Source organism: Rhinolophus sinicus, chromosome 3, assembly GCF_057876585.1.
Source record: "Rhinolophus sinicus isolate RSI-liver-muscle chromosome 3, RSI-T2T, whole genome shotgun sequence".
In the NCBI taxonomy this organism is placed as follows: domain Eukaryota; kingdom Metazoa; phylum Chordata; class Mammalia; order Chiroptera; family Rhinolophidae; genus Rhinolophus; species Rhinolophus sinicus.
Window position 1 is genome coordinate 134,758,363 of NC_142503.1, and position 13,900 is coordinate 134,772,262.

Consider the following 13,900-nt stretch of genomic DNA (forward strand, 5'->3'; position numbering starts at 1 on the left):
TGAAAATTCCCGTACTAAAGGAAACCCTGCTCTACTCCAGCTTTCAATCTATTTAACCATAAATTTTTTTTTAAGTAATATCTATTTAAATATCCTTGAAACCATGGTTTTCCAAATATTGAAGAAGATACATTTACTCAATCCTGTGGAGTCATTCCTAGTTGTTAATAATTATAACAATGCTATGAAAATATACAAAACTGTGTTCCTGTATACAAGTTTCAAGAATGATGTTATATACCTAGGACCTTCGTGAATCACAATAATTTAAGCGGTTAAATTACTTTAGAGAGAATGTGGAAGCTTTTTTAAAAAAGCCACTTGAAATTTGCTTCTTCCTTCAAAAGAATATCCACTCTTTCAATAGACAGTATTTCAGGCAAGCATATGGGTCTGCTATTTTGACGGTGGAAGACGCAGTGAAGAATTCATCGTTGGCATTCAAAAGGAAGGCGATTATGTCATTACCCCCATTCAAAAATTTTCAATAGGTCCCTATTACGTACCAAATCAAGCACAAACTCCCCAGTCTGCTATTCAGTATCCTCCACAATATGAACCCAACCTTCCGTTAAAAAACAAAATTATTACTGAAGGCCTCCTATGTTATCACAGCACAGTGTGGTGTTGGGGGGTGGGGCAGAAGGGGAAGACTGTCCTCAAGAATCTTACAGTCAAACAGGATAACAAATAAGACATGTAACCAATTACTATTACGAAGGGAGAACCTGATTGTCAGAAGAGAGAATCAGAGAAATGTGCAATGGGACTTCAGAAGAAAGGAATTACTTCCAACTAGATGAACCTGGGGCTGGTGGAGGGTTGAGGGTTGGGCTTAGAGCAGGCAGATGCTCTTCCAGTTTATAACCCATAACTTCCCTTTCTCAGGTATGAATGCAGGATTTCATTTTTAGGTTCTTCATCATGATGTCAGTTGTACTGGAGCAGTTTTCAGCTATTTTTTTTTTTTTTAACAGGAGGGGCAAAAAGCTATTTTAAAGGCAACTATCAAATAAAAAGTATAATGTTTTATTCACTATGAACTGAGAATAAGATTACTGTCATTGCACATATATCAGGTCATTTAATCCCTACGCCCCAAAATCTGTTAGGTTAGATATTATTTATTCCATTTTGCAGATACAATATGGAGAGTTAGAGACTTGCCAATGACATGCAACAGATTTGACGATTTAAAGGCTGACAGGCCAATGCCAAAGGCCACATCTTTAACCACTGTGCTACATCGCCCGTAAGTACCTATGCCCCCCCCCAAAGAATCATTATTCACACAACATGCATCACGAATTTCCACTTTAACAGCTTTGCACGTGCAAATACAATATTCTTCCTCCTGTTCTCCACTGGTAGATCCATGTCCATACTTTAAAACTCACAGGAGGAAAAATAAAACTATCTAGACTATATAGCACTTCCACCAAGGGAAAGGCCTGCATTTTACTTTGGCCTCTGTCCTTTTTCCTTCTTCCTGTAGGTGATCTCTCCATCAGTCCTCTCCCCTCCATCTCTATTGCCAATGCCTTACTACAGACCCTCATCTGTCTTCTGGACTATTAACCCTTATTCTATCCTTAGTCTTGTTTCCCTCAAATTATTCTCCACATTCATTCTAAAAGAGCTGTTTTTTCAAATGTAAATCTTATCGTGAACTTCTTTTCCTTAAATTTCTTTAATGGCTTCCCCATGTCCCAGAACAGGGATTCCCTGGGGCATGCATTAAACATCCAGACTCCCAGGACCATCCGTGGAGACCCTGATTCTGTGTCTGTGGTCTGCCAGGGAATCTGTATTTACATGCCTCTTTGGAGCTACCTATCCCCAGGAAAGTTGGGTAAACAGTGCTCTACAAGATTAAGTATAAGCTTCTTACCGTGGTAAAGGGGAATCTTCACATACAAGCCCCTACTTGCCTCTTCAGCCATTCTTTTCACCATGCATTCTCTCACACAAACAGAAATATCAATCTGGTTGTTGCTCTGAACATAAGATGCTGCTTCACACTTCTGAGCCTTTGCATTGGCTGTTCCATCTGCTTCCCCTCCCCTCCCTACCTTGCTCACCAGGAAACACTCACTGAAGGCCACCAAAACCTGTTACAACCTCCCCAATTCTGTGAAGCCTTCCGCAGCTATTTTAGACAGAATTAATCACTCCCTCCTCTGAAATACTTTACTACCTTGACATTATCCGCCACCTTTTACATTTCTGAGTTACCAGAGAGGAGGAAGAGGAGAGGGACCACACCTTACTCACTGTGTATCTCTAGCACCTAAAACAGTGCTTGGCACCAATTATATGGTCCCTAAATGTTGAAGGAAGAGAATATTTCGGGGATTTCATTATTAGTCAGTCACCAACCTGGACTTTTTAAAATCCAATGTTTAATTAATAGTAACAACTATCCTATGAGATAGTTATTCTTATGATTTTACAGGTGAAGAAACTAACATTCAGGAAGATTGCTGCTTGGAAGTGGCAGGGCAACAATGAGTGGTCAGAGCTGCTACTGTCTCTGTACCACATTGCCTCCATGTCAACAAGTCTCCCTTGAACCATACCACCCAAAATGAGTATCCGCCTTGCATAAGAGTTATGTGTATAGTTGCCATGGTGCCCCCTGCCTCCTGGGAGATGGTCAATTATTGAAAGCAGGGACCCTTGTAACTTCCACATTTTTATTTCCAGAGTGCCTTGCTCAATGAACATTTTTGTGTGTCGAAGTTAAGCAGCAGACACTCACCAGAAGAGGTCTTGAGTAGTTGAGAGCTTCCTGCCCCCCAGACAGATGTGCGTACCTACCTATCTGCCCCAATGCGCAACAATCTGTCATAAAAGGACACCCACGAGGTAGGTTCAACAGCCTTTCTATAATCCATGATTTATCAACTTATTCTTCATCATTCACATTTAGTACACAGAAATTTTGGAGGTTTTATTTTAGCGGATGGCATTTATTACAAAGGTTAGTTGGAAGAAGAAATATGAAATTTTACACTCCTAGTCTACTTTTATAAATCATCAAACTTAAAACAAATGAATGCTTGTTTTTTGAGGAAACAGTAACACCTCTAACTGGTAGCAAGGGTTAAGGAATAAGTGTTTTGGTGAAGCAGACACTCTAACGACTACAAAGGATAATCCAGCTACATCTTGTGTGAATTATTAGTCTAAAAATGATTAGAACCCTATAAAATATATTTAACTGTAATATTGTCCTGAAAATTACATAGACTTTTTGTAGTTATTTGTAATATATTTCAGAAAAAAAATAGTTTCAGCCTCTGTAATGATTATCATTTAGTGTTCTACATGTGAGGTATAGAAATTCCAACACAGAGAGGTTCTAATTGATTAAATCATGCATAGGTCATGTTATGCGCTTATAACATGGACTCTCACTTAATTTACTCTCCAGGACAACCTTGAAGGCATGCAGGTTTCCCCCCATTTTGCAGATGGAGAAACTGAATCTGGCAGATATTGAGTCGAACTGGGATTTGAACCCATGTTTCTCTGTGTCCTAAGTCTGTGCCCTTTTCAGTACAACCCTGACCCTGGAGTACAGGCCTTTCGACTCACAGTCCAAGATTCTAGACGAAATCCCCAAGCAGATGAAAAAGAGCTCACTACAAAGTTTTGCTTGCATCACCCAAAATAATTATACTTACTCAAAAGCAAACTATGAAAAAAAAACTGGAGGACATATGTAGGAAATCAACAAAAGCATGCAGGGCCTAAAAATTCAAGAATTACTTCCAGACTTTTTACCTGTACGTGAAGACCAATGACTTCCTCCAAGGTCAATATCATCCTAAACAAGGAGTATAAGCAAAATGGACCCTGAGTTCACCATGGGAAACTATTAGCCACATTAAGCAGTTTCCCTTATTAGGTTCACATTCACATTAAAAACAATATAGCTATACACTTACTTTTGTATAGATAACATAATAAAGAGTAATCCCATCTCTAAATTCTGACCATCTGGACATAATTTAAGACAACATTAAAGGACAAATAAGACATCTCATTTTAAGTATTATCCTAAACTACTTCTCAAAATAAGAATCTAAAATTTAAGAACCTACCTATAACCAAAAGAATTCTAAATTTTTGAATTGATGGTCCACTGACTTATTTCAGGCAGTGTTGTATAAAACAAAATTTCAGTAAAAGAAGACCTTTATTAGCTCTGAAGGATGTAATGGAATTTCACTGAATGTATCAATATGTTCAATATAGTTAATTCATGTTCAGGTATACATCATAAAGTTGATAAGCACAAAGTTTTGATCAATTTTTCCACCTTAAAAAGAGAAAAATGTAAAACCTGTGGATTTCGTTTATTGATTCAAAAGTGGGCCTACTATTATTAGATAGCTGAATAAGTGAATATCCCTGCTTTGGAAAAGCAGGGAGACAAGAAACCAAATGATTACAATGCAAAATGTGAAAGATGCTATAATAGAGGTACAAAGTGCCACCAGTGTGCAGAGAAGTAAACACTGGTCTATACCTGGGCAAATCAGGAAGGCTTCACAGAGGAGATGACTAAAGAGTTCCCTAGGTAGAAGAAAAGCAGGGACATACTCCCTTCATTATTTCCTTCTCTTTCTACCCCCAGGACACTGAGGGATCTTATCATTGTATAGAAGGGATACCAAAACAATTCACTTTCATTTTAATGAGAAACTAGATTTTAACGAAATCCTAGTGTGTGTTTTTTTTTCTTTCTTGCTGGTCACTAGAAAGGGAGTGATTAGTTCAAGACCACCAAGAGATAAAATTGGTAGATAAAAATGGTTTGTATTGTTGTCTGCTATTGACATCAACATATTTTTAGAGGCCAAATTAAAAACAAATGTCAACATAGGAAGATGAATAAAAGTTATTCTCCCAATGCCCCCACCCCCCAAAAAAAAGAAACCAATAACAATTTCAAGAAACTCTGTGAGGGTAGAAATAGAAAGAGGAAGGGGGGAAAATAACATGGCATCATTATGGACTCTTCTTCCACAGGAAAGACAAGGAAGAGAAAAAGAGAACACGTGTATTACAACGTATAGCACCATAAAGCTGTGTTTGATGCTCTGGAGGGCTTCAACAAGTACTGTTCAGCCAAAAATCAATTGAAAAATCAGCATGATAACAGAGCATGAGTTGCCCTATAATAGCCTTAAGACCCCCAAGGCTATGCAAGTCCCTTTCATCTGCCACACTGCACTGACTCAAGGGGAATCTCACTTCCCCTCCCTGAGTACTATGCCCGGCTGTATTTCTAACCTACTGCTTTCACCTCCCTTAGAAAGGGAAGCTGACAAGTACTGACAATGTTTTAAAGTGTTGCTTAAGAATGTTTTCCTTTTCCTTTATTCTTTATATTTTCTTGACATGTGCACTCAAATTCAGCCTATAATATCAGTCATAGATTATTCCCACAATATTAAATGGTCAAGCATAATCTCTGAAAAACCTAGAAATAGTCTTCTATTTTGAATGCCTTCACTAATGTACATTAAACTTCCCCTTATAAAATCAGAGTTCAGGCTTATACAAATGTGACATGTAAGCACTGCACAGCATTGTTATAACTATGCATATATATAGTCCATTTCAGGATTTCATCTCAATATTTCTTCGATCACTACCTCACAATGTCTGGTTTGTTCAATTTATATTTCTATTTGGCATGTGGTGCAAACCCCCAAAGATAAGATACATCTGTCTCTTAGTCACAAATCTTGGCATTTTTAACCTTAACTCAATCGTGAAATGATTGGTTGAAAATTACCTTGCCTATTAGCAGGATTTCTTCATAATAAAACATTTGATTTCCAAACTTTTGAATATGACATGAGATGTATCAACTCCACAGTGACATATCAAAGCTGAAGGAGGACATATAAACACCCTGATCTGTGTGAGGGAAGGAAGAGCTAATTGGAAGTCAGCTTCCCTGTGATTATCAGCTTGTTTATGGGGAGGGAGGACTCCTCTGAATGGCACTGTAAATTCATCCCTGATTATGGTATTAAAACCAAAGCTTATTTCCACAGGCTCCCCGAAAGCCCCCCACCCAACTCATTTTGTTTAGTTACAAAGGGTTGTGCACTGTTTTCAGAGAATGACAGTTTTTCATGCTTTGATTTTCTCCAGTTTCGAGAAAAATTAATCAGTTGCACAAGCCAGTTGTCAGATTTCACTTCCCTCATGGCAGAAAGCACACATATTCATTGTCTGCTATAAGAATAAATTTTAGTAATTTTTCCCCATGTCGATATGAATATTAGACTGACCCAATTAATATGAAATGCTTCTATGCTGCTGGAACAGACAGTGCTACAGAAAGAGCCATTTGCACAACCTGTTCATGATTATGGGCCATAAGGACACAAAGATGGCACACACATTTGTGGACCATCTGAATTCTTATACGGAAAGGGGAGGGGGGAGGGGGAGCGGCATGACGTTAGCTTGACTGTCGTGGGTCATGTTTTTTAATCCAGAGTATTGGACATGTAACACAGCAACAAGAGCTGATCATTTTGTTTAATCACCTTTTGGATCTTTGCCAGATGGTCTCTATTGAGAGCGCTGCAAACAGAGAGAGATGAACTGCATCTAACACGCCACCAGAGCTTTCCCGTAAATGTCTGAGAACTGATTCCAACAAGAATTTAGTCTCAGAGCAGAAAGGGATACATTTAAAAACTATGTGCATTAACTATACTTTTCCCCATAGAATCCTCACTTGGCATGAATAATTTACCCACTCTTATGCTAATGGAATCATGAAAGTATCCCTCTGTCTTTAGTGCAGCTATTCTCAGCTTTCAGTAATTACCCCACCCAGTGAAAATAACATGGCTTCTGCATTGAACAGCCGACTAGTACCTGACAATTACAAAGATCATGGCTGACAGTGGAAGGGTCCAGAACTGGACAGAGAAACCCTTGTAACCCAAGGAAGAGTACAGACATAAAGTAACGCTGGTCGTTGGGGGAGAATGCATGGGACTGGAAAGCAAGGGAATGGGTGAGAAGAAAAACTATCCATTGTCAAGATTTCCTTTCTCTGACTTATTATCAAGATTTTACTTAAATAGAAGTATGTTCCACTTTACATTACTAAGTGTAAAAGACATCATGACAAGATTAGCTTTGAAGACAAAAAATAAACAGTATCTAAGCAAAAGAACTAGAGTTATCTTTAAAGCACATCTGCAGTAAGTATTTATTTTATCAGAATTTTAAAAAATCTAAATTGTGGGAAATCCTCTGCAGTTTGCTTTGGGGAGGGAAAAAAAAAGGATTACAAAAGAAAAAAAAAGTTCATTCTCGACCTCTGTCCACAAAACTCCATGTTAGGTAGTTCACTGTGTAAAAATTATCAGGCTAAAACATCTGGGAAAGAAAGCTATGAAACAGCAGGGAACGTGGCTGGTTTATTGTTTATCTTTTGTTTATGAGGCAGTATTCAAGTTTAATTACTACTCTAAATTAAACTCTAACTGGCATCAGGAGACATCCCTTTACATGACTAAGTTGAAAAAAAAATCTAGAAATCCCAACTCTGGTTTTTCAAGTAAGTTGATACATATAGGAAGAAATTACTCAAAATTAACAGCAATTATAGAAAGCTTTTAAGCATTTATGGGCACCATTACATGCTCCTAGAGAATTTATTTATTAGAAGAGTTTCATTTTATTTCTAATGGTTACTATTCTAAAAAGTCCTGAGAAAATCAACAGAAATTACCTGCATGTTTACTGATAGTTAAAGGATCATATGTATACATTTTGACTTCCTTGGGGAGGGGGAGGGAATGAAAATGCCACATAAATATTCGATATACAACAGCTTCTTCTGTGACAATGTTCAATTATCATTTACATTCTCAGAGAATTTTTGATACAATTAGGAGGACAGGAAGGAAAAGAAATGTCATTGTATTTATCATAAGAGTAAGTGACCAATTTTGGGTGAACTCAGTTCTAGGAAAAATAAAAGTTAAAAGCAACTAGCAAAAGATTATGCCAGATGGCATCTGTCATATTGTATTTAGGGTTATTTTAAAGAGATTGCCGCCACTATGAAAACATTCCATTGACAAGAGTTTTCCTAGACTGAATAAGAAATCCCAGTAGAACATATTCGGGACCCACCATGAGTGGGTTTGAGATTTTTTTTCCCCCTCCTTTAAATATATAACTGGACTATTTTGGTGGAGGAGGATACTATTTTATAACTCTAGCGTGGATTATACACTCAAAAGCATAAGACTATGTTAGATGCTTGCTTACCTATAAATACTTACATCCAAAATAAAGGGGGATATTTTTAGGTTTCAACACCATGACTGTTAAAGAGCTGTATAATAAATAAATGAATATCTAGCAATAGAATTCTAGCCTCATTGCCTGGGTGATGGAGATCAATGGAGAGGTTTGGTAGGTGGCAGAGTTGGGAGGAACCATGTTGGCTTCTACAGCGCTGTGCCCTGATAGATTAGAGACATATAGATGCTAGAAGGCTACAGTATTTAGGTTAAACTGGGTCTGGCAACAGTATAGTTAACGTGCGTGTGGTGTGCAGTGTGAGCTCAGCAGTTACTGGGCCAACTGTCTCGGTATTTCTGGGAATCCTGCCTATTCACAGTGCAGGGATTGTTCAATTGCTGCAAAATGTACAAAATGAATTTTACAAAAATGAATTGTAAGGAAGGCCCCATTACAACGATTTTACAGCAAAGATGTCAACATCAATTTTTCTTTCATGCATAGCTAATGATTAAAACAGCATATTCCATTTGCCTAAGACAATTCATTTCATATTGGCACATCAAAATATTGAAATACAAAGTTATCTTTACTCTACCCTTTTTATTCATTGCTGCTGAACCCATACCATTGTTCAAACCAGGAAAAATAAAACAAACTTGGCACGAAATACTTAAAACAAAGGCTCATCAATATTCTCCAATTTGTCAACATCTCAATTACAGCACTGGAAAAAATGTAAATTTCATGTGCTCTAAACACTGAGGGGTCTATTCTCTTGCCAATTCACATGCGTAACTCCCATCAGCACTAATGGGAGTTACACAAACCCATCAATAATAATAATACTTTGTACATATATTGTGCCTTTCATCCAAGGCTCTCAAAGTGCTCTGTGAACAAGGGGGCTGCTTCCTAGTCTTTACACTAGCAAAATACACAATGAAATACAAAGCAGCTTTTGACTCAGCAGGTACAGAATTAGGGACCCCGAGCCTTATTATCAAGCCCCATTTTACTGATGGGAAGCCAGACACAAAGAGGGCCAGTTACTTCCCCAGAGCCCCTAGTCTGCACTCTAATTCTATCCCTGAAAAACCAAATTTATTTCTTCATTCTAATATGCCTAACAAGACACACTCCTTCCCTTTGGCTGCTTTTAGCAAAAGAAATCAGAGTGAATGAAAGTCTGGTTCATATTTATATAGTTTACTGCTAGGCATGTGCTGTTTGAAAGATACAGCAGAGTCAGATTTTATATTTTACCAAGTTTGCTTCTTACAAGATTTTGAAAATTTGATATTTTTCCTCCTTTCAGTTTGCTGCACAAACACTACGGAAGAAAAAAATGACCTTTCACCTGTGTAACTGTAGCTTGTTCACTATCAAGTCATAAAATGAGGTATTTTTATGTTCCAAAGTAAAAATTTGCATAAATCATTTTAGTAAGAATATTCACAAAAATTATAAAGCAATATAAATGCATGTATTGTTTTATAGCATATGGCTATTAAAGTTTAATTTAAAATGTGTATGAAAACATTGTATTTAGTAGAATTCATCCCTATTTTTTCTGTTTATCATAATTTGTTTTGAAACTGAATCATTTTACAGTTTTCCATATGCCTGTTGTGCTAATAAATTATGAATAAGCAAGAAAACTCTTTTCTAAACTACAAACTTGATTTCCAATGAAACATTATAATATGTTTAATACTAAGAACATAAATTTCCCTCTTAGGTCTTCCATTATATATCAACCCTAAGATTTAACCTAGGATAAGCATATGTGATTTCAGTCAATATCTTTGTTGACTTTGCCCTGAAGCAGATAATTAATCTTTCCCACAGAAAGCTACCCTGGACAATTCCGTGGGACAAAATAGCAAAATATCTTGAAAACATGTTTAAAAGACTAATATGGGCACAAATCTGTCCCTCAAAATTTAGAGTCTGCTGTAAAAAAACAGCACACCCTTAAACATGTGTTTTGGAACCACTGATGTGGGAAGCCAGGTAAGCAATTGTCCATGCTAAAACAATCTCCATTTTATTGGAATCATAATGTTTTTTAGTCCCTCACACTTTACTACAGGAAAATGACTGACTTCCTGGTACCCATACACATAAGCTACCATGTCCATTCTTTAATCCCATGGAGATATGATTAAAGGAACAAAATCCTACGAGGATCAAATCCTTCAACATCGGATAAGTGGGTGCGGCTACCCCTAACATTAAAGTTTGTTCGTATCATTTTTATCCAGTTTATCAGTCTCAGAGGTTTTCTCTTTTTTGTCCAATAAATAAATAAGCAAACAAACAAACAAACAACAGAACAAAATGATAAAACGCCATGCATTGCCCGTTGCTGCAACTATTCCCTGCTCCAAACCCCAGGGTCTTCTCTCTCCCTCTCCCCTTTTCTCTGGTCCTTTCCTGCTATCTCCCTTGCCATAACTCAACCAACCCAACAGAACCAGTCAGTTTTAAATTTCAGTTGGGACCTTGGTGACCTGTTAATGAATCTACAGAGAGGAGAAAAACTCACAGTGTTGAGTTATGCCTGGTGTTGCTAGCTGACTTGGAGTCAGAAATGCTTGAAGCGTTAACGTAATTGCAAGAATGTGAAAAATGAAGCGCTGGGCTCCTGAGCAAAGTGAAAGGTCAAAGCGAGCCTCACACACAACAAGTCTTTGGAAGATAGCCTCATTAGACCACTAAGTCTGCTTCTCCTTTTCCCCTCTTTTGTACAGTGTTTAGGGTGTTTTGTTTTTATTAATAGATACATTTTGCCCTTTATGTCGAAGCAATTGGGGTGGTAAGGACAGTGGCGTCATAGAAAGCTTTCCAGATTTAACCACACGGAGAAGTCAGTCCATCACCATGACATCAAACTACAATTAAGCCATTGCATTGCACATACATTGAATTTATATACATGTCATCTTCAAAATGCCTTATAATTTAGTTGTCTTATATACAATCTAACTAGTCTAATAAAAACAGTATATAAAACCTCAATAGTTATGATTCACAAATTCTTCTACAATTTACCATCTGATAGTATTCATTTCTGTGTCAGTTGCAACTTCCTTAAATCTAGATTTGGACCCATTCACAAGTGACCGGCATCCTAGAGGGAACATTTTCCTAGACTCTTCTTGAATACCAGGATTCCAACATCCACAGCCAGAAACGTGTAGGAGTGAAGGCACTCACCCTACATCAACCACCCTCTTTTAAATGGCATGTATGACTACAGCTCAAGCTGTTAAACTGTCCTCTACTTGGAAGACTGTCTAATACTTAAATATTGTGGCCATAAACATAGTCATAATAGAGATAAAATAGACCTAGGAGATCAGACACCATCTAATGTAAAATATTAAAAAGTAAAATCTATATACTTTCCTGGCCCACATTCAATAATGCATCTTTCTTTAAATAATCATTTTAGCCATAGAAGAGTCATCCCTACCAATCTGTAATTGCTTTCTGTGCAATAGGTGAGTTTTAAATGACAAAATGTATTCTAAATTACACTAGGCTTCCTTGTCATCCACAGTTGATGTCCTCCTTGCCCTCTGATTATTTTAATTTTTAGGACTTGTGACAAAAGTCACCATGTCTGCTGAATGGAAACAAATAACCTTCTAAGAATTTCAAAATCTGTCTTCTCAAGATAAGATTTCATATATAATTCGTCCAGTGCTTCCAGAGCTAAAAAGAACAGCTTTTTGCATCTTGTGTGCTTTAGAGACATCATTGCTTGATTACAGAGAATTCTCATAGTGGATATTACAAACAAAATATCCTGTTTATAGTATAATTCAAACTATTGCATCATAGCTGCAAATGAGATCTGTCATTCTACTTACTCTCACACACAGAAGTGTAGATAACGAAATTTGTAATAGAATTGGCAGAACAAATCAATTGTTAGTGTAATGCCTACTTAAAGACTAGACATCTCACTTTGAATTGTTTTTTTTTTTAAGTAATGTAACTTAAGGGGAGGAAACAGCGTCTCCCTAAATAGCAGCTGATTATGCTCCCTAACCTGCCACTCTCCTGTTTACAGGGAGGCAGATGCACTGGTGATATAAAATACTGAAGTTATTTTAGTCATGCCTACTTTGCACGAGGAAAATGTTTGACCTTTTACCTTGCTCACTGCTGTTGTCTCCACTCTGGGATGCATGACCCCCACTGGAGGGCCCGGGGGTGCCTGCCGAGTGGGTGGAGGTTGCGTCATCGTGATCTCGCCAAGATGCCGGATTCTGATGTCAGGATTCCAAGGGATTTTTCCACGGTTACCATTACAGCCATAAATGGGGAACCGAGAAGAAAGGTGCAGAGAGAGACAAAAAATGTGTGCATATTAGTATTTGCGGAACTAGGCATATATAGGTGCCACACTATATAGGACGTTGTCTTTTCAGCAATAGGTATCAGAAAGAAGAAAAGATGCTCTAGAACCTTGATGAGCTGAGGGCTGCATCAATGTATACATTTGTTAAAACTAATTGAAATAGATACTTAAAGTGGTGGCATTTCTATTATATACAACTTATGCCTCAATAAAGTTAATTTTTAAGTCAGGAAAAAAGCTTGCTTAAAAATCTAAGTCATATTTCCTCTTGCCATCTAAATTGGGGTGCACTCTTCCAAGAAACAGTTCCCAATGCTCTTGGTTACTAAATACTTCAGACTATTAACATCTACAAAACTCAGTGACTCCCTTAAAAAAAAAATACCCACAGACTCAAGAATGTATGACACAGCCTTTCACACGTTTCAAATGCTTTGCCCTGATGCACAGTCTGAATGAACTCTCAAAATTATCATGGACTGATTATACAACCAACAGACACGGCATCAGTACCTAATAAATGATAAGTTTTGCTTTACTTTGCACAAACGACAATAACAACAACAACCAAAAAGAAACACCTATGAACTGTTAACCATCTAATAAACCAGACAGGACTTTGATGTGAGCTCCACGAGGGCTTTAAATTCACAGAGCAGTATCTTTTCCTGGAAGAACCAGTTGTTTCACAGGACATGCGAGGCAAAGCGAGAGTTACAGCTCATGCTCCTTTGCTGAGCGTGTTCTTCTCCTGTGCCTCCTCCCCTTTCCTGATCATTCCCAATACCCTGCTGTTGCTTAAAGGAAAACAGGAATTCTAATGTACAGGAAGGACTTTATCAGCACCACATGAAGGCAGGCAAGAGATGGAATTTCCTCTGGCAGAAACGGAGAGTAGGAACAGCACATGAAACAGACCAGCCTCAAGGCCAGAGCTGCACACTTGTCACCTGTATGCGATGACTTCAGCTAAGCCGGCAGACCTACCGGCAAGCAAATTCTTTGGGGGAAACATTTTAAAAAACAACATCAATCTCTCAAAGTACACTATTTCTTCTTACAAGAATTGGTAACTAAAGATTCAGACAAACTGACATGCCTGTAGGCAACATGCAAACATCTTGACCATCTGAAAGCAATCTTGCCGTGTTGTCATTACATATAGTTTACCAGAAAGAAAATCAGTCTATTATTCTTCCCAATAGCAACTCTATAATGTATATA

The 13,900-nt window shown here is 37.6% G+C and overlaps 1 protein-coding gene across 9 annotated transcripts in view; it reads right to left on the reverse strand.

Moving 5' to 3' along the window:
* Positions 1-13,900, reverse strand: part of MEIS2 (Meis homeobox 2) — a 201,833-nt gene that overhangs the window by 171,965 nt on the left and 15,968 nt on the right. For all 9 annotated transcript variants that reach the window (XM_074327925.2, XM_074327923.2, XM_088797131.1 and 6 more), the window contains one exon: positions 12,470-12,584. In XM_074327925.2, the coding sequence (XP_074184026.1) occupies positions 12,470-12,584 (115 nt within the window). The remainder of the gene's footprint in view (positions 1-12,469; positions 12,585-13,900) is intronic.